This window comes from Pantherophis guttatus, chromosome 4, assembly GCF_059756535.1.
Source record: "Pantherophis guttatus breed Tessera chromosome 4, ASM5975653v1, whole genome shotgun sequence".
Classification (NCBI taxonomy): Eukaryota; Metazoa; Chordata; class Lepidosauria; order Squamata; family Colubridae; genus Pantherophis; species Pantherophis guttatus.
In genome coordinates, this window is record NC_142066.1 from 134295654 (window position 1) to 134318301 (window position 22648).

At 36.0% G+C, this 22648-nt stretch overlaps 1 protein-coding gene across 1 annotated transcript in view; it reads left to right on the forward strand.

Annotated features, from left to right (window-relative positions):
- CUBN (cubilin) overlaps nucleotides 1-22648 on the forward strand; it is a 169257-nt gene that overhangs the window by 125795 nt on the left and 20814 nt on the right. Inside the window, 11 exon segments of the mRNA XM_087893689.1 lie at nucleotides 354-570; nucleotides 842-940; nucleotides 2393-2514; nucleotides 3413-3499; nucleotides 5356-5442; nucleotides 5444-5582; nucleotides 6333-6385; nucleotides 6387-6509; nucleotides 10851-11010; nucleotides 15883-15933; nucleotides 22203-22332. Of these exon segments, the coding sequence (XP_087749815.1) occupies nucleotides 354-570; nucleotides 842-940; nucleotides 2393-2514; nucleotides 3413-3499; nucleotides 5356-5442; nucleotides 5444-5582; nucleotides 6333-6385; nucleotides 6387-6509; nucleotides 10851-11010; nucleotides 15883-15933; nucleotides 22203-22332 (1268 nt within the window).

Here is a 22648-nt window from a genome sequence, read left to right on the forward strand (position 1 = left end):
TAAGTGATAACAATGAAGAAGTTAACTTTTCCATAGGAAACTATACATAGACCAGGGGTGTCAAACTTAATTTCATTGAGGGCTGCATCAGGGTTGTGTTTGACCTTGGGGGACTGGAGTGGTGTGGCCAGGATGGGCATGGCCAGCTTGATGTCACTTGTGTCGGGGGCACCTGTGGTGGCCCGAGTGCTCTGCCAGAAAAATAAAAAGGTAAAATATATACTGTAGTAGAAGATACAGCAATATAACTGAGTTTTCCAATATAGTTTTTAAATGAAGTGAAGAGAACAATTTTTATTTTCTGTCCTAAGTATCCTTGTAACTTCTTTGTTCCGTAAAAAAAAAACCTAAAGCCAAAAAAACTGACAAGTGACATCATTCCAGAGTGTGGAGGTGAACTTCGTGATACTGTGGGGACATTTTCCTCTCCCAACTACCCAAATCATTCCCTGCATAAATTAAAATGCAAATGAAGAATCATATTGCCATTTGGATGTCGGATCACCCTCACCATCAATGACATGAATTTTGGATCCAGCAAGAACTGTGGTTTGAACTATTTGGCAGTAAGTACATTATTTAGAATTTGAAAAAAGTGTATACTATGAAACCAGCTATCACAAACGAGAACATGAGAAATTAAAATGTTGGAAATAACACAAAAACCATCTCTCTCTAAGCCAAGATGATTTACTATTTTGAATGGAAAAGCATTTTGAAATATGCTTTTCCATTCAAAATAGTAAATCATTTTAAATCCCTTTAAAAATACTTGTGTAAAAATTAAAATAAGATTTTACAATATGAACAGTCTTTTCTAGAGGAATCCTTGGTGTGCTAGATTCATTGATTTATTGTAAGTTCAAAATGGTATTGGTGAAACTCTGTGGTATGGTGACACCTGGCACTCAAGTTAAGTCACAAGATAATGGTAGTTATGGTAACAAGCAGTGGTGGGATTCAGCCAGTTCACACCACTTCAGGAGAATCGTTGTTAACTTTCTGAGCAGTTTGGCAAACTGGTTGTTGGAAGAAATCATTAGGGCAGAGAATCGTTAAATTACTTGAATCCCACCACTGGTAACAAGTCAAGATTACACAGAGGCCCGCTATTTGCTATTAAATTGTTAGAGAATGTTATAAGTATTGCCTTGAGAGGTAAACCTGGAAGAAGACAATAATTTGATATTATTAAAGCAAATACATATATAAATGAGATTAATATCTGAGAAGATGTTCTACATATTGTGACTCCATTCCCTAGGAGAATTCTAAAGCAGGACTGATGTTGGAAATGTCCTTCCTCCATCTTAGAAATTTACAGAATGGCTCTTTCCAACATCAGATATGCTATCAGAAAAGCCCAAAGGATGTCATGCTGTTGAAGGCCAGAAAAGTTGCACTTATACTATTCCAATACATACCTAGTTACATAACTTATATCAGTCATGGTTGATATAAGCAGTTTGCCAATTTATTCTGATTGGTTTCAGTAGAAGTTAATTTGATGAGGGAAAGAACCAATAACTTGGGAAAGACAGAAAAAGTGAAAGCAGATAGCTGTTACATATAAACTGGGTTAACAAAATCACAAATGAGGAGATGATAAGCTGCCTTGGAAAGCAAAAGGAAACAATCAAAGCCATTAAAAAGCTAAAGTTAGAATATTTTGGACATGTGATGCAACACCCAGAAAAGTACGGCATCCTTCACTTAATCCTCCAGGGAAATATTGAAAACAAACAAGGTCCAGGCAGAAGAAGAACATCATGGCTTCAAAACCTAAAGGACTAGTTTGGACAAAACTCAACAGCACTTTTTCATGCAGCTGTTGACAAAAATAGGATTGCCAACATGATCGCCAACGTCCAATGACGGATGGCACAACAAGAACAAGAAGAAGTTAATTTAATGAGGGAAAGAACAAACAACCCGAGAAAGACTGAAAAAGTTAAAGCAGGTGCCTCTTAAAATTGACATATATAAAATTGATGTGTCTCTTGATGTAAAAATTAGGGTCATTCAAATGAACACCTGACCTCTTTTTGTGGAGCTTTGTGTGATTGTAGCTAGAATTTTGAATTCTTTTTTACATCCTACTTATACCACAGATCAGTGTGTGTGTGTGTACGCGCGTACTAATGTATGTGACACTAATATAATTATAGAAACTCTAATATAACATGCTGAAAAGATAATGGCATTCCGTATACCTCAGCTTATAGTCATGTTGACCACATGACCACAGGAGTGGTGTGCTGTTAGAGTTAGCGAGTTATAGTGAATTAGTTACCTTAAGATTTAAGAGCTGTCTCCTTAAGAGATTGCATTTTTTGTTTGTTTGTTTTGTTTTGTTTTGTTTTGTTTTGTTTTGTTTTGTTCACTCAAACAGAATGTCCATCAATGCTCCAAGAGAAAGAAAGGGAGGGGGTCAGGCAGTCTACATCATTTTACTGTTCTGTTCCCCAGGCCTTTGGCTCCATTGGGAACAGGCAGACAAACTCTAGCAAACAGGTTTTCATGCAGATTATATTTATTTGGGAATCCTTCAGAAACCATAGACTTACAATCAAGGTGAGTCAAGGTGAGGTTCACCCAAGAATTTCATAATCTATCCCATTTCCTAGTGTAAAATGATGGTAGTTCTGTCCCCCTGTTCAGAAAGCATGCTTCTCTCTTCTGTGGTGGTTCAAAATGGCCGGGTCTTTGTTCTAAAAACCCAGGCAGAGAGCTTCAGTGGCCAGTCAGGCACACAGATATGGTCACATGTCATGGACTATATTTCGCATAATGCAATCTCTCTCTACATCTCCCACAATGCAATCTCTTAAGGAGACAGTTCTTAATCCTTAAAGTGACTAATTAACTATGACTCACTATCTGTAACAGCACAAGTGGTCTTCGGACAATGCTGGCTCCCTCAGCTAAGAAATGGAGATGAGCACTATCTCCTAGATTCAAGTGACTGGACAAGGGAAACCTTTACCTTTATCAGATACAATCCCCCTAAAAAATACATAGGATGTGTCAACCTTTGAGGTAGTACAGACAAGAAATACCCCCAGAAATACTAGCTTTAATTTTATTTATCTAAGTTACATTAATAGACTCTTGCAAATCTAAAATTACATGTCTAACTTCACAGTCCAAAACCAAAGGTGGGGCCCTTTAGATTTGTTTGCCACTTGTCTGATCCTCTAGTCTGTGGCTCTTCTCCCTGTATTCTAAGGTCCCTCCCACATATAATTGCCACACACCTACTAAGGTTTTAATATAGATGACTTTTTATTACAAAATTACCTAGAAATTATATGACATTGGTACATCTACATATCTCTTGAGCATGCATCAATGTTTCTTCAAATATCTCACATTTCATTTTAGCCTATGGTGGTGTGAAACAAGCTGAAAGAGCTCAAATCCCAACTACCCACATCCTTACAATAGTTCTACTCATTGTTCCTGGCTCTTGATAGCACCAGAGGGACATACCATCAATGTGAGTAATCAATCATCTGTAGAGAACAAGGAAGCTTTTATATTTCTGATATGTGCTACAAAAATGAGATTCTGATTTTAGATGGCTGTGCCAATTTGTTACCTCTGTATATATGGATTTCAATTCCGAAGCAAAAAATATAAACCAAAAGCTCATGTTTCTGGAGGGCACAAAAGGGAAAAGCTATTTAGGCAAAAAGACATTCAAACAAGTGATCTTTATTTTCCACATGATTTCAGCAAATATGATTTCCTTTTTCAAAAAAAATTAGGTGCCCATTGATTATTACAGTCCAAATAGTTGGACTGTAGTTGGATTTCACTTATTTTACACACAATTTGCCCGAACCAAACTCATGCAGTCTGTTTTTCAAATTCCCTTGAGAATATTCTTCAATTCCCATTCTTCACTTACTTAAAGAGACCAAAACTGCAGTTGTAGAAGAATCGTTGAGGAACATTTAATAGGAAGAATAAACCCTTTAGTCAAGTGGCACTTGGGTCAGCAATTAGCCTGAAAAATTCCAGTTCATTGCCTCCCATTGTTGACTTGTGCAACTGTTCTGCTATCCTTGAGCTTTGTGGACTATGCATCTTAACCTTGGAATATCCAATGGCTATTCTGCCTTGCTTATCTCAACACTAAGGGTCTTCTTCATTTACACCATTGTTGGTTGCTGCCCAGGAATTTATTCTTGATCTGGATATGCAATAGAATAGTTGTTACTGGTTCCTAGTCTTTAAAAGGCTAGGATGCTGAGTTTTGTTTCCTACCTCTGATTAAAATAATGATTTGAATTAGGATTTGAGAGCTCAACTTTGTTGTGATTCGCCGGCGGCCCGACAAGGACGCTGCCTGGGGATTGGCTAGGGGGAGTGGCCAAAACACGCGGGAGTTCTGCCTGTTCTGATTGGGTAGTTAGTTGACAGATCGAAGTATAAAAGAGCTGTCATTCTCTCAGACGTGTTGGTTCTGTTCACATTTGTTACCGTTTGGTTTAATGTTAATAAACAACATTGTTCATGCCTCGCTCGCCTCGTTAATGCCTCAGCCTTCTAACAGAGCAAACTTCAAGTCCATTCAGATTATGAAACTTCCTAGGAGGGGTTGGGACAATTTGTTCTCTCTTACTCTAGTCTATCTTACATGCCCTTATTATGGGAATAAAATTGGAAGAGGAAACATATGTATGCCTCCTGAAGAAAAGGTAGGAGATGTGGGGAGGGAACATGGTTACAATGTAATTGCTTAAACATGGGTTAAACATGGGTTAAACATGTGCTGCCATTTTTTCCTAGCAGTAAGTTTAACAGGCGAATATTACTACTGTGCTATATCTAATATGGCTAATGCTGATTTTATTTAACATCTTTGTCAAATGGAAAAGGGGTGGTATTGAATTGTGTTCTGAGCATATTATATTGTTTCCCTTTATAAATTAAATATTTTCAAATAAAAATCTTTGGGAAATAGCTAAAACAATATGTAAAATAAAATGGTGGTCAACCATTAGTTCTTTTGATCCAAAACAGAAACAACTGTATATATAGCATGTTTTTTCTTTTGAATCTTCAATTAAAAAACAAAATTTTAAACTATCCAGATTTTTCCCTGTCTTCTATAAATAGATGTGCCTGTTTACAGCAGGTATATAGACATGCTGGCCACATAACCATGGAAACATCTTCGGACAATTTCCTCCACTAGGAAATGGAGATGAGCACTGACCCCTAGAGTCAGACACGACTGAACAGGGGAAACCTTTACATTTTTTATGCATAGTAGTAATAGTTTGTTTGCTTATATTTATGTAGTCACAATGGTTTCTTTGGTCTTCTCTTATTGTATGTCCACAGCTTACCTTTGTTGCCTTCAAGATGGAAACACGAAGGAATTGTATGAGGACCTCAGTCACCATTCTGAATGGTGGATCTGCTATTTCCCACCGTCATAGGACAATACTGTGGAACTACTTCTCCAGGCACCATTTTGTCTGGTTCGAATAAGGTGTTAATACATTTCCATTACAATCACTCTAGACAAGGAGATGGGTTCAATGCTACATGGACTGATGATTCTTTAGGCTAGTAAAGACCCATCTTTCTTCTTTACATGTAAAACTATTTTGTGATATGAAATCTTTTCCATTTTAATAGACTTCAATAAATTGGAGAATCGTATTTCTAAATGGCTAAGTTAAGGAATATTTTTGATTTCATCAAAAGTATCAAGAATTCCTCTATAGAAGTCTTACTTCTTGTAAACCCATCTTGCATATGAAGAACTACTATCTTAATTCTTTTACCCTTTAATTGTACCTTTATTTACAGGCAATTAGTATTGTTTTGAAATTGTGTTGCTACCAGGGATTCTTTGGTCTTTCAGAATAATGCTGATAATACTGTCAAGTACATTGAAAAGCAGAAATAGCCAGCAGAATTTCATATGAATATGAAATTGTAGCACCTCATGGTTTACAATAATTTATTTTTTTGTGTGTATGTTCCTTGTTTTATGGATTCCTGTAACATCCACACAATCTACAAAAACTCTCAAAATTCTAATTAGTTTTTTAAAAATCAACCATTTCCAAAATAGTTTTCAAATAAAAAAAAAACTATTTTCAAGAAAAAATATACATGATCAATAATTACTAAATAGATGAAGACAGTGTGACTTTGCTGTTAATGTTAATATTACTAGAGTTTATAAAGAATTGCAAATTTATTATATAATTAATTAAAAATTTTATTTGTATTATTATACATTACAATCTTTTATTTGTCTGCATAACTAAAAACCACTGGGATGCAATCATTCCTTATTCTTGCAGGATGTGGTGGCATACTTCGTAAAGAAAACGATACCATAACTTTTCACAATAGTGAAAAGGTGCTCATGGGCAGTAATTACTCATGAGAGCAAACATTTTGAAATAATCTTTGATCAGAATTTCCAGATTCCAGATAACAATGGATACTGCCAGAATAGATTTGTGAAGGAACGGATGGTTCTTTAATCTATCACTGTCCAATTTACCCTTCAATTTCAAATGTTTTGAGATTACAGTTCTTAAAATTTGCAGTCAGCATAGTTCATGTGCTTACCCAAAATTCAATAGGCATAACTGTACTGTTATGCTTCCACAGCAGTATGCCCCTCAAATATGACACTCTTTGAGATGAAATTAATGGAATGAAATAGTTTCAGTTCTTTGGCTCCTTGGAGAAATTTCAGGATCAGCCCTTCTATATATCCCTTGTTCCCAAAAGATCTGTGCAGATGAAGGAAAGTAATTTTGACTCTTCCGTCTCTCAATCTGTTTGGTGCAATTTAGAATATGATTAAATTTAGAATATGATGGAGAATCTGACATTTTGCATTTCACTCTCTACTTTGCAACTGGGATTGTACTTTTTGCCTTGGACCATACTTTCAATGCCAAATTTAATCCTGGAATATCTAGAGTAACAGTAAAATATGTTCTTGTGGGGCAGCTTGACTTTTTCTTTCCCTTGCAGTTGAGTAATTGCTAGCATAATTTTATTTGGGAACAGCGATTTCACACAGAATCACTGAACTATATCTTTCAAAGATCCTGGAGCACCGGGGAACTGCCAGAGGACTGGAAAAGAGCTGCTGTAGTTCCCATCTTCAAAAAAAAGGGGGGGGGGGAATAGATCCAGGAAACTACAAACCTATCAGCCTGTCCTCAATACCAGGGAAGATTCTGGAAAAGATAAACTACAAACCTATCAGCCTGTCCTCAATACCAGGGAAGATTCTGGAAAAGATAATCAAGCAACAAATCAACATACACCTAGAAGCAAACAAAGTAACAACCAAAAGCCAACATGGGTTTGTCAAAAACAGATCATGCCAGACTAATAGTATTGCATTCTTTGACAAAGTGACAAAATTAGTGGACCAAAGGAATGCTGTCGATATAATTTACTTGGACCCATTTGATAAAATAGACCATAACTTACTACTAGATAAAATAGAAAATGTGGGTTAGATAGCATCACCACCAGATGGATTCATAACTGGCTGACCAGCTGCATTCAACATGTAGTCCTCAATGGAACTGCATGGAGGGAAGTATGCAGTGAGATACCCCAAGGCTCTGTTTTAGGCCCAGTACTCTTCAACATCTTTATCAATGATTTGAATGAAGGGATAAATGGGGAACTCATCAAATTTGCAATGACACCAAGCTAGCAGGAATAGCCAACATTCCGGAAGGTAGGCTTAAGATACAGAAGGATCTTGACAGACTTGAACATTGGGCACTATCTAACAAAATGAAATTCAATGGTGAAAAAAGTAAGGTTTTATTTAGGCAAGAAAAACAAAATGCAGTACAGTATATGTGGTACCTCACTCAATAGTAATAACTGTGAGAGGAATCTTGGAATCCTAGTGGACAACCATTTTAATATGAGCCACAGTGTGCAGCAGCTGCCAAAAAAGCCAACACAATTCTGAGCTGCATAAACAGAGGGATAGAATCAAGATCACGTGAAGTGTTAATACCACTTTATAAGGCCTTGGTAAGGCCACACTTGGAATACTCCATCCAGGTTTTGTTGCCACGATATAAAAACGATGTTGAGACTCTAGAATGAGTGCAGAGAAGAGCAACAAAGATGATTAGGGGACTGGAGGCTAAAACATATGAAGAACGGTTGCAGGAACTGGGTATGTCTAGTTTAATGAAAAGAAGAACTAGGGGAACATGATAGCAGTGTTCCAATATCTCAGGGGCTGCCACAAAGAAGAAGGAATCAAGCTATTCTCCAAAGCACCTGAGGGCAGGACAAGAGCAATGGGTGGATTAGTTTCCACTAATCAAGGAGAGAAGCAACCTAGAACTAAGGAGAAATTTCCTGACAGTTAGAACAATTAATCAGTGGAACAACTTGCCTCCAGAAATTGTGAATCCTCCAACACTGAAAGTTTTTAAGAAGATACTGAAGTGGTGTAGAGTTTCCTGCCTAAGCAGGGGGTTGGACTAGAAGACCTCCAAGGTCCCTTCCAACTCTGTTATTCTGTTTTTTTTCTGTTACATCAGATTCTGTATTGAGATAGTTCTAAAGAAAATTCATATAGAAAAAGTCATCGGTAAATATTGTAAAAACTCAAAATTTGTTACCATTTTTATATATCTATCTGAACGTATGCTTTTGTTTGTTTTTCATTTAATATCTGAAAATATTCAAAATAAAAATATTTACTTTATTGATTATATATATATATATTTGTATATAATGCATTTCATTTGAAGCGTAGGGATGTTCACAATTCCTAAAACTGTTAGGTTTTAAAGAATTTGCCAAACTTTGGTCATCATTGTACAAAACTATACAATAGTCAGACTGTACAAGCTACATAATTCCCACTTGTTGCTAAAGGGCAAACATAATTTATCAAAATGTAGGAAGTCATGAGGAACTGAGTAACTATGCTTTGCTTAAAAAATGAAGGGGCTGAAATGGCATTTGCTATTTCATTCTTTGAAACTACTCTCATGGCCAAGCCATTTTTGTGTTTAAATCTTGCCTTTATAAATAGTGATGAATATTTTGATTTAAATTTCTATTTTTAACATAAAAAGATTGTAAGCAATTTTTCCTGTGCCACAAGAATATATCAAAATGTGAAGTTGTGTCTGAATTTTAAAATAATTATTTGTTAATGTATATTTATATACAGTTCAGCTCCCAAGACCGTGGGTGGTTTACAATAATAACGTCAAACAGAATAAACCAAAAAATTCATAAGTGTATCATTTAAGAAATAACTGAAGCACATAACTTTGCAAGGTGGATTATAAGTATTTGGGAAAGTAATGGTAATTTGTAAGCCTAAGAATCAACTTCTCATTCCCTGCCCATTTCTTCTATGGTATAGAATTTCTCACATAATTTGTCTTCCTGAGAAGTTGTTACAGAGTTAGGAAGTGAAGCTTCAAGCAAGAAATTATTTACACCCCATTGCTATCAATTACACAAAATTACTGGTGCTTAAATATAACACTATTATAAACCGAAGTAAAAATCAGTAATTCTTTTTTTAAAAAGGATTGGGTAGGGGTTTTTTTTCTGGTTCTATATTTTGTGATATAGTAATTAAAGTGTTGGTCTAGAACAGGGAAACTCATGTTCAAATCCATCTTCAGACATCTAATTTACCTCAGGTTTATTATGAGAAAAAAATGAAGGAGGTAATAGTATGTACTGTATATTGCCTTAAGTTCCTGGAAGAAAGACAGAATATAAATCTCAGAATATATAGGATTAGTATTTTAAAATCCATTATTAAGTTTGTCACCTTGTTGTCAACCATTTTAGCATATTTGTATGTGTTTGTGTGTCTGTGGTATTTCTTTTCTCTTGTATTCTATTTTAACTTACTATGATTTCTGTATTTTATGTGCTGACTATGACCAAACAAAGATTTGAAGTTGAAGTTAGATGGTACATAAGTAGATGGATGAAGAAAAGATGGAGGGTTCCAGCTTATATTTGTTTCCTAACTTTAAAAATAAATAAAACAGACAGGGAATTTTAATTGGCAAATGGTTAAAGATGTACATGCGCTGATATATAAAATGCCACATGAACCTAAAGGAACCAGGTATAAAGTTTCCCTACTGTGGGCATTGGTGAGCCTGGTAGCTCAGCAGACTGATAGCATTGTGATTAACACCAGCTGTCTGCAATTACTGTAAGTTCGAATCTCACCAGGCTCAAGGTTGACTCAGCCTTCCATCCTTTCTAAGGTAGGTAAATTGAGGAGCCAATTTGTGGGGGCAATAAGCTGACTTTGTATAAATATACAAAAGTATAAAGGCTATTGCTTAATGCATTGTAAGCCGCCCTGAGTCTCCGGAGAAGGGCAGCATATAAATCAAATTAAAAAAACAAAAAACACAGCTATGAAAAAGATTTAGATTTTGTGACAACTGAATCAGTGGTGGTATTGAGCCAGTTCTATCCGGTTAGGGCGAACTGGTAGTGGCGATTGCCGGAGGCTCCGCCAACCCACCCAGATGTCATCACATCCCGTTTTTGACACTCTGTGCATGCGCGGAAGGCCCTGCACATGCGTGGAGGTGGCCCATGCGCTCCCATTTGCAAACCGGTAGCAAAGATAAGTGAATACTCCTGAACTAAATAATTATAAATGTTTTGATATATTCAATATCATTCTGTTGGATTCCACTTAGGTGAGCTGGTAACGTCTTTATTTATTATAATCACGTTTATATCTAGGGATCAGAATATAAGTCAGTGTCAATGAAAATCACCCTATTGTTTTACATACATATTAACACTTTGTCTTCCAGGTACTGAGAGGAGGAGATAAAGAACAAGAACACACCATATTAGCTGTTGGATGTGGAAACTCAGCTCCAGGGCCTACAGTTACTCCAGGAAATGTGATGACTGTAGCATTTCAGTCACAGAACATTTCAGGATGTGGGTTTTCTGTATCATTTATAAACAGTAAGTAATTTGTGCAGTGATATTTTCTAAATCCCTCTGCCCTTATATCAGGATATCTGACATAAATAGATGTCATAACATTTACAATATTTCATCATAATATACATCATTCATTATAATGTACATGCGCTGATATATAAAATGCCATATGAACCTAAGGAACCAGGTATAAAGTTTCTCTACTGTGTACATTGGTGAACCACAGCTATGAAAAAGATTTAGATTTTGTGACAACTGAATCAGTGGTGGTATTCAGCCGGTTCTATCCGGTTCGGGTGAACCGGGGATGTGGTGGCTCAGTGGCTAAGATGCTGAGCTTGTCGATCGAAAGGTCGGCAGTTCAGCGGTTCAAATCCCTAGTGCCACATAATGGGGTGAGCTCCCGTTACTTGTCCCAGCTTCTGCCAACATAGCAGTTCGAAAGCACGTAAAAAATGCAAGTAGAAAAATAGGGTTCACCTTTGGTGGGAAGGGTAACAACGTTCTGTGCACCTTTGGCATTGAGTCAGAATCTGTCAGAACTTGCTGGATTTCACCTCTGGTTTGGATGTCCAGAGCATCTGATAATAATTTAATAGATATGTCATAAAGAAATTAGTAAGTAACCCTAAGTCCAAAGTTTTATGTGTCTCAGTAATGCATAATTATATGTATTTAATCTGATACTTCCAGCAATATATGAATTTGGTTACTCATTAAACCCAGCACAAACACATGATAAAGGCTGGCTTACGTTTCTTATCCCAAAACTGACTGACACGTGATGTTGGATCATAGGTTATAGGTATATTGCAGGGGTGGGTTCTACTTACCTTTACTACCGGTTTGCAACTGGAGCACGTGCAAGCGCTTTGCTTGTGCTTCTGCACATGCGCAGATCATCAATTATGACATCTGGGCGGGTGGGCGGAGCCTCCCGCCATTTTTACTACCAGTTCGAAAGAACCGGACAGAACCAGGAGTAACCCACCATTGGTATATTGGTAATTATGTATGAAGAGTCTGCTGCAAATTTCTGCAGGACCTGGTTATGAAATCTGCTCAGATTCTTCCATAACTTGTGCTGTGCAAGGCTGCTTTAATGCTGCACAAAGCTATTTTTCTTACTGAGGAATGGATGGGATCCTGTTTTTCCAAGAAAAGGCAATTCCTATTTCTTTGATGGCCTTCTGAAATACAAAAAAGCAGCAGGCAGCAACAAAGCAACTTTGCTTTGCTCATTAAATGTGGTGAGGCAAATTATTTTATAAAGAAATGCTTTTCTTGAGCCTTCTTAAAAGCAAATCACCCATATAAAGCATAACTGAATTTGCCTCTTGTTCTCTGTACCAGGGATGGCCAGATTTACCTGTACTTGAAAATTTAAGTAAAGGTAAATGTATTTATTTCTTCATCACATAGCAAATGACCAAAGTTATAATAGCCATACATTATAAGAACTGTATAATATTGCTAATTAAGCCAAAATGTAACAGTAATGGGACATGACCCAATCTTATTCTGTTCTCAATTGCATCTCTGGTGGATGATTTATATAACATAACTGAAAGGAACCAGAATTATCTATCTTATCCTCATTTTAATGTCATTGGAAACTAATTTTATATTCAAAGCAGCCCCTCCCCATTTTTTACTAAAAGAGGATGTTCAAATTTGTTATTCCAAAAGTGACATAAATAATTGATACCAACATCAACTTCTTTCAGCATCTCTAAATATCATAGCTAGAAAACCACTGTTAATTCATCTAGAATACATAAATACATAACGTTATAAAAGGGACTCCCAAAACTGAATGTCCTTGCCCTTCAAAAAAAAAAAAAAGGAAAGAAAACTTTCCTTGCGTTAAAAAATACAGTAAATATTCCAATAAGTTTATTTCAACTCCAGTATTCTTCTGAAAATATTAGGAAAATGCAGGAATTTTTCTTTTCCTGGCAAATTAAATAAAAGCTTTTCACTCTGGCAGACTTGGAGAATTAATGGGTGAATAGGGAGACCTCAGCTATAGCAACCACACCAGTCATCTGCTCTTGAGTCAAATGATTCCTATTGCCTCATGACAGACTGAAGTTGCTGATACAGATTCATGTGAGACTCGTCTTTAATTGTCTAGTCCATATATCTCACTAAGAAGTAGAAATAGAAAAGGAGATCCTTTATTTGTTGCTGTTTTGTTTTTATCCTTTGAGTCACTGTTGACTCCTGACAACTGCCTGGGAAATTCCAGGCAACTCCTTGCAGTTTTCTTGACAAGATTTTGGAAATGGTTTTCATCGGAGGTGAAATCCAGCAGGTTCTGACAGGTTCTGGAGAACCGGTAGTGGAAATTTTGAGTAGTTCGGAAAACCGGCAAATACCACCTCTGGCTGGCCCCAGAGTGGGGTGGGAATGGAGACTTTGCAATAGCCTTCCCCTGGAGTGGAGTGGGAATGGAGATTTTGCAGTATCCTTCCTTTGCCATGCCACCAAGCCACGCCCACCAAGCCACACTATGCCCACCAAGCCACGCCCACAGAACTAGTAGTAAAAAAAATTGGATTTCATCACTGGTTTGCATTGTCTCCAAGTCTGAGAAAGAGAGACTATTTCAAGGTTTACCCAGTTAGCTTTGGATCTAAGGCTCATTGCCTCTTGGTTTCTAACCGGATGTCTTAGCTGCACATCGAAATGGCTCTTTTTATTCCATTAGATAGACTTAATTACTATAATATTAAAATTCTTGGCAATGCAAAGCAAACTTAAGCATTGTTTTATTAGACAACATTTGTGTAAATAATGAACTATCACACTTGGAACAAACCATCACATTCCAGGTGTTCTGTGGAATCATTTTGGTTTAGCCATGGTTTGGCAGAACCAAAACCCACAGTGCTTTAGTGGTCCAAAATTTCAGCTGAAGCAAAATTGGATGGGGAAAGTAGAAAAAGCTGGTATATATAATCATTCTTTCCCATCAGCCAATGTGATATATGTCATTGGTTTGTTTATCTGTTATCTTCCTAGGAGCCAGTAAGATCACGGGATACAGAGGATGATGAGCAGAATGGAATGAAACACACTAATCTTATTCTTCACATCATCTTTTTTCATTTTTCCCATTTCCTCTGCTGAAGCCTTTCTGTTTGGAACAGCCCCAGTTCATTCTGTACATAGACCAAAGCAGCCTTACTTTGGTCTCTGATCAGTTCATCAAAAGTCTAGCATTTTCAAATGAATTATAAATTGATTAATTCTTTAAAAATGAAGATAATATTGCTTTATATTCTTAATATTGTTATTTACTGTGCCCTTTCTGCAATTGTGATTAGACCATCAGCTTCAATTATTATCTGTTACAAGATTTGATAGCTTAGTAGTATCCTAATTCGAAATATTTGAGCTCCCTCAACTATGAAGGATATTTTCAGGGAACATAATTCTTCTCTGAAAACAAGTATGAAGAGTAAGAGAGCTTGCTAAAAAGCAAGCATTATTTAGCACATGCCTCTATTGTGGAATTCCAAAATAACTATTTGTTAATTTGTCTCTGTATACAAATAAATACTCCCCCCCCCCACCTTTCAAGTGTTAACAGAAGAAATAAAAAATCATCTCCTTCTTAGGAAGTCTTCCATACTAGGAGCTTTTATTTATTTTCCAGTACAGTCTTCTTTCTTTGTTAGTTCTTCAAGCCAAATGACTTCTTTAAAAACCTCATTTACATCACATTATTTGTCATTGGTTTCCTAAAACTTTCAAACTACATGCTCTATGGATGTGAGAAACAGCTCACAATTCCCAGCCAGTATGACTAAAAGCACAAAAATCATCTACACTTCCTGACTTTATTCTGAAAAGGTCATTTCAAGCTGGGTTTGGTTAAAATGTAAACCATTTTGAGCTATGAATGCTAAATTGCTTTCTTTTTAATTCATGAATATTTGAGGCAGTAAACCATGATCTGGGAAGAAAGATTCACTAGTATGCTTTATTCTCTGTTACATCATGGTTTTAAAATACTTAAGGTCCATTTTCAACAACACTACTTGTGACTGTTCTACTGAAAATACTTGATCACAAGTTAGTTGTATGACTAATTTCTGTGGCAAGCAACTGTTAGAAATCTTGGCATTCAAATAAAAGATTGAGTTTCTGGAAAAAAATAAGTGAATGTTACTTATTTAGTAATATTCTTCTGTTTTCTTAAATTATGTTTTTGAGGTCTCATTTGTTCTCTTTCTATCTTACACATTATATGTCCACGTATTAAAAATGGATGTTGAAGACAAACATATGGACCTAGTAGATTGCATGGCGTGCACACACAAATTCTTAATTTATCTGTTTGGATATTGGGAGGATAAATAACTTTGGTCTTTCAATCATATGAAGCCCCTTCATATAATTAACACATGAAGAAGCTTTTTTTAAATAGAAAAATGTATTTCATTTATATTATTCCTCACTGCAATTGGTTTATCAGTAATGTCACTATTCATTATTATAAACTTTGCTTCTATAATATGGGTGGAAAGAAGCACATTAGGATAGGTGAGTAAATAGATCCACAAGATATTGATAAATTGTTCTTCATTTGGGGTCTCAGTGCTTTGGAATATTGTGCTTTTGATGGAGTGAAGGTTTTTAAAAGAAGTACAATTGTTGAGACACTTTGTGAAATAAAATCAGGGGTGAAATCCAGCAGGTTCTGACAGATTCTGAAGAACCAGAAGCGGAAATTTTGAGTAGTGCGGAGAACTGGCAAATACCACCTCTGACTGACCCCAGAGTGCAGTGGGAATGGAGATTTTGCAGTATCCTTCCCCAGCCACGCTCACTAACGCATGCCCACAGAATCGGTAGTAAAAAAAATTGGATTTCACCACTGAATAAAATCCTATATTGTTGGCACTGGATTTTTGATCACTTATAGGGTAATCTGTGGGTAGTCACAAATATAGCACTTTGAAAGTGAAATAGCCAAATGTTTACAAGAGGGTACAAATTCATATCCTTATGTGTTTTTCTAAATCAGAAAGGGGACCAAGATATTAAAAGGAATCATAATCCATGCAATCTGTATGTGCAACTCTAAATTTTGAATTTTGTTTCAGAAGTAAGACACTTTAGCTCTCAGCTTTAAATAGGGGTAAACATTCTGAATATGTAATTATAAATTTCATCACAATTAGTACTTTATTTCATAAAATATAATCACACTGTTGCTAGAAGTAGTATACATACAGCATTGACCACAGGGCAAATTATTAATTTTTATTAGTTAATAAGACAAGTCTTAATTCTATTTTTTTAATGAAGTCAATTTTAAAAAGTACCAGTAACTCCATCTCCAAAAATGTTCTTGAAATCTGTTACACATTACAGAAAATATTGATACAGTTTCTGTTTAAAATCTTTCTTGTTAAGTAATAATGAACTTCATTGTTAAAGTCTGATGCAGCCTATTTTTAAATTGCAAATTTAGCACACGGTAAGCCTAAAGCAGGGGTTTTAACAATTTTAATCTAGCATAGTGGTACTACAACTAATGTTACTGAAGTAATCTTTGACTATATTGATCGTTCTGAATATAGAAAGAGAATCAACAAAAGACCTTTTCTTACTGATCTGACACTGGATAAGTAACACAAAATTCCAACATTCTGCCTAGCCCAGTATTTGTATTTAATGGGGCATTACAAAAATAGAGTGGAGCTCCTTGTAAATTCGAGAATGCATTTTTCCAGGCTGATTTCATGCCATTAAGTTCTAACAGTATAAAATTATATAACAAAGAAATGTACTGTACAAACAATTCATACTTTTTTCTTTAAAAAAAGAATATGCATTCTGAGACTTTATTAAATGTTATTAACCTGCCACAAATACTTGTAGACACAAGCCAAAACATTCACGTTAATTTGCTATTCCATTCACAAAACAAGATTATAATAATAATGGTCAACTGTACTTGAATTCAAGTTCCATTGGTAAATTTCTTCAATAATCCTCATAGGATTAAACTGTGATGACATGAGTCTGGAAAAATCTTGTGTGGATATTGTTTTCTTTATTTCTGTTTTGGAGTACATGTGTATGTGTATGTGTGGGAGGGGTATTTTAAAGGCTACAACAAGTAGAATAGGTGAAAATTTTGCTTTCTCTTTCATCCCAGAAATAGACTAGGGTTACCAGATCTGGACTGTTCAAAACACTCATTTTAACCATGAGATTACAGAGTGACAGTTCAGTGGAGAAGTAAGATAAAGAGATGGAAGAAGTGATTAGAGTAAGGAAGTCAAAAATCAATCAATCAGAATAGAGCTGGAAGAGACTTTAGAGATCTTCTAGTCCAACCCCCTTCTCAAGCAGGAGATCCTATACCATTTCAGATAAGTGACTATCCAGTCTCTTCTTAAAAACCTCCAATGATGCAATACCTACAACTTTTGATGGCAAGTTGTTCCATTGGTTAATTGTCCTCACTGTTAAGAAGTTTCTCCTTAGTTCCAGGTTGCTTCTGTCCTTGATTAGTTTCCATCCATTGTTTCTTGTCCTGCCTACAGTGCTTTGGTAAATAAGTTGACCCCCTCTTCTTTGTGGCAACCTCTCAAATACTGAAATACTGCTATGTTACCCCTAGTCCTTCTTTTTTCTAGACTAGTCAAACCCAGATCCTGCAACCATTCTTCATATGTTTTAGTCTCCAGGCCTTTAATTATCTTAGTTGCTCTTCTTTGCACTTTTTCCAAAGTCTCAACATCTTTTTTGTAATGTGGTGACCAAAACTAGTCTTGGCCTTACTAAGGCTTTATAAAAGTGGTACTAATATTTCATGTGATTTTGATTTATGCCTGTTTATATAATCAAAGATTGTGTTCGCTTTTTTGGCTATCACATACTGCTGCCTCATATTTAAGTGATCGTCTACTAGGACTCCAAGGTCCCTCTCATAGTTATTGTTTTTGAGTTAGGTTTCACCTAATCTGTATTTTGGTTTTTCCTGCCTAGGTATAAAACCTTGCTTTTCTCCACATTATATTTCATGTTATTGAATAGGACCCATTGTTCAAGACTGTCAAGATGTTTTGAATCCTGAGCTTGTCTTCTGTGGTGTTGGCTATTCCTGCCAGCTTAGTATCATCTGCAAATTTGATGAGTTCCCATTCTAATCTTCCATCTAAATCATTTATGAATATATTGAAGGGTACTGGGCCTAAGACAGACCCCTGTGGCAACCAGTAGTAATGAGATTTGAAACCCATTACTACATTACATTGAACTTCAAGATAACTTGGTCATTTTCATCCAAAGTTCTGGTAATTTAAACTCCCTCTAGCGCTTCTTCTCTATTAGTAAGAACTAGGTCTAGCATAGCTTTTCCTCTAGTTCCCTCCTGTATCTTTTGGATGACAAAGTTGTCAGCTAAGTTGGTTAGGAATCTGTTTGATCTCCCAATTGCTGCAGAGTTTGCCTCCCGGTTGATATTTATTTATTTATTTATTTATTTTATCAAATTTATATGCTGCCCTTCTCCCGTAAGACTCGGGGCGGCTCACAGAATGGAAACAACACAATAATAAAACAGTGCTAAAACAAGCCAATTTAAAATCCCCAGAAAATTGCTGCCCGTCTCCCGCAGGACTCGGGGCGGCTCACAGAATAGAAACAACATAACAATAAAATAGTGCTAAAACAAGCCAATTTAATGACTTGTTTTATCAGGGTAATATCAGGGTAGTTAAAATCTCCCATTACAGTAGTGGTATATTTCCTACATTTGTTAGTTGTATAGCAAAAAGTTCATCTATTTCTTCTGCTTGGTTGGGTGGCCTGTAGTATACCCCTATAGCAATGTCATTCTTTTTTACTTTTATATTGACCCATATGGATTCTAGGATGTTTTCATCCTTGGTTTTGTGGATTTCTGTAGAGATGTAGTGATCTTTTATATACTGCAACTCCACCTCCTCTTTTGTTAGGTCTGTTTCTTTTGAACAGTTTGTTGTCAGCATTCCAGAAAAACCCCAACTCCAAGTAAAGACGCAGAAGAAAGCATTTTCCAAAGTTCTCTTTACTAGAATAGGCAAACTGGCACATCTGGGAAAACCCGAATCTGAAAAGCCCGGGTTTTCCCTCAGTAAGTCAAAAAACCCCAAACCATCCTCTTTCTCCCCAGTCGATCACATGCTCAAATCAACGTCCGTTCTATCTTGACCCAGCCTCCTGACCACTCCTTCTCCAGATGCTGGATCGCCCTGACCTTGACCGACAGGAAGAATGCTATTATGTCTACTAACAACCCCTTTCCTTAATCCCCCTCCTACTTTCCCACACATGAGAAGGTGGCAGCATTGAAGCTTCTGGCCTAATATGGCTTCCAAAGCTGACATTTGTATTCTTCCATCAGTACATTCCAGTCATGACTTTCATCTCACCATGTTTCAGCAATGGTAACTATATCATATTTACCTTCATATACTAGTATTTCAAGTTAACCCTATTTGTTCCCTAAACTTTGAGCATTCAGGTTTAGGCATGAGTCCTTTATGAATCTCGAGTATGTTTCTTATATCTTCTACTTTGTATCTGGGTTTTCCATCCTTTCCATCACTCTCTACTTCACTGTGTTTTTTCCTCCTCCTCCTTAATCCCTACCTCCTTATATGATTATCTGGTGGTGGTTATCTAGTGGTTTTTGTTTAGAATCAGGTCTAAAGGTCTTGAAGATCGCCCCCCCCCTCTATTTTAGTTTTAATTTTAGCTTAATTTTAGATGTAACAAAAAGTTCAGAGTAGGAATCAGCTTAGTGGAGGTTGTGAAGCTAATTTGAAGATTCTATAGCAATCTTTCTCAACCTTGACCACTTGAAGATGTCAATGTTGAGAAACACTTCTGTTTAGTCAAAGATCAAAAATATTTGTACTTTTCAGCTGATGGTGACTTCTCAGGAAATGTTCTTATTTACTTCAGTCTTGACTCTGACTGACAGTGACTGGTCCAAAATCACCCATCTGGTTTCCTACCTAAAATACAACCAGAGCTCCAATTTTCCAACCCAGTGTCTTTAACCACTACACCAAATTAGTTTTCCTCTTAATGCAGGTAAATATATATGAGAGCCAGTTTGGTCTAATGATTAAGACTAGAAAGTGGAAGATTGTGAGTTCTAGTCCCACCTTAGCCATGAAAGCCAGCTGGGTGACATGGGTCAGCTTCTGTCTTTCACTTCAAATCACCTTACACAACACCTTGTTGTTGTGGAGAAAATAGGAGGAGGATGTGTTGGGTTCGTTTGCTCTTTTGAGTTATTTGAGTTAAAAATAATAAAGGAGGGATATAAACAAACAAACAAACAAACAAACTCAGTTGAAGCTGGTAACAGATGGAGGGACTCCTATTCATTTAAGTAAGCCGATGGTTCGAAAATGCATTCCCTTTGATAAAAAGCCACTGCTTATAAACAATCTTTGTTCAAAGTAAGTCACCCTGATAGCTACCGGCTTGATCGAATAACAACCCAGGATGACAATATTCATTTACACTTGAAAAAGTCTTTCATAACTCAAATTGGTTGCTGCTATTTGACCTTTGATTTTATGACATTTGTGAAGTATGACTAGAAGCTTTTTATTAAATTGGTTTTCCCCTCCAAAGCAGATTCTAGCAATTAACATTGTTGCCGATCAGCTTTATTCTCAACAAGATAAGAAAAGGGGCTGATGTGTGTATATTTGCTTGCTTATTAAAAATTCTGTTCTCCTATTTTCTGAGTTTAAGTCATTTAATTCCAAGCAGTCCAAAGTGATCTGTTTTCAGTAGACTACTCCACCCTATTATAGCTGAAAATGGAGACAGAAAACTGGGATAGCCATTGTCCTTAAAAGAGTTTTTGCAAATGTTTGTGACTGTGATGACTACTCTTTAGAACTTGGGTAGTTGTGGGTTTCAGCCATTTGTCAAGAGGGCCAAAGTGTAAGTTGCCAAGTCAAGATTATAAAACAGAGTACAATGCTGAGTTGTAAAGCAGGGAATAAAGCCTTATGTCTTGGACTTGGCAAGTCATTATGGGAAAAGAAAAAGAAGCTTGCTTGAATGTACTATGGCTTCTGCTATTGCAAGTTGTCAAGTGGATCTTGAAGCAAAGGACATTAACTTTCACCCCCAAAATTCAGGCAAGTAGAAAATCATTCAACTGTGCTTCTTTTGAAAAAAGTTAAAAATCTGCCACTGCCTCCAGCTGAAGCACTGACTGCATATAAAGGCATTCCCAGAAACCATATAAATAATATAAATAAGGTAGGAAATATTCACCGGAAAACTCTTTAAAAATGGTCATTTCATCCCACAGGAAGCTACGTAATTTTTCCAACGATTAAGGAAAGTCTTCTTTTGCTCCATCTCTAACAAAATTTTGGTTGATCAGAACATAAATCATGCACAATGTCTTGCAAATGCAGAACATATGTCCCAGTGAGAATTTTTGCATTAGCCTTCTTTATAACATTTTCTCATCTACTGAAAACTTTTTACTTTTCACAGATTTTCAGTTTACAATTTCTTGTATGTGTCTATGTAAATGATGGGATATCTTAATTATTTGTATGATTTGTTATATTTTATATGGATCATTTTTTTGTAATTTAGTTACTTTTATTGTTAATTGTACTTTATTTCTAAAAGTTTATCTGAAGCACTTGTTTGTTGGTTTAACTGGAAAAATAAAGGGAGGTGTGATTAAGATGTTGGATGGAGATTCAACCTCCCTGTAAATCATGACATTTACAGGCTGGTATTATTAGCTGCTCATTCTAGTCTAGTTTGTTTCATGGTTGTTTTGAGGATTATCAATATTCCTGCAGGATAGGCAGAATATATATATTATAATAAACAGAATTATAAATAACTTTACAAAGTTATATCCCAAAAAAATTGATTTAAATTAATACATTATTCATGACTAAATTTTCACATTAATTTTAATATAACTGATGCACAGTTAAAAAGGAGAACAAATTGTGGCGCCTTTAAGATTAATCAGTTTTATTATATCATGAATCAATCCCATCATCCAATCCATAGATAACTTCATTTAAATCTATTAATGGTTAATGTCTTTTTGCTTGTGCCTTCAAGTCACTTCTGATGACTGCATATTTCTTGGAAAATTATAACAGTCATAATTTTTCATTTCTCTCTTTTCATCAAACCTTGTGGGGGCACTTTTAATGTCTCCAGGGGCAAAATCAAAAGCCCTACGTATTCATTCATGGACTATCATGACAATATGAACTGTTCATACCACATAAATGTTGGAAACAACAAAATAGTGGAACTCATGTACATAAGTTAAAAGCAATTTTTAATGAACCATAACAACTGTTGTAGGGAGAGAGGATGCTTAATAAAAAAACAGGTTGTGTTTTTAAACAAAAGTAACCTACTTATAGGTTACTATAACTGGGAGTTTTCTATAATTATGGAAAAACTATCATGATTGCTGAACCCATATCAAAAAAGCAGTCTTATTCAGGGTCTTTCCATAAAATTATCCATTTTATTTCTTTGAGGCTATAGTCAGTATCATAAACAGGGAACCTGTTGCCTTCTTGTCTATGGAGATTCTCAGTCATCCAGGTCAAGGTTGTCCCAAAGG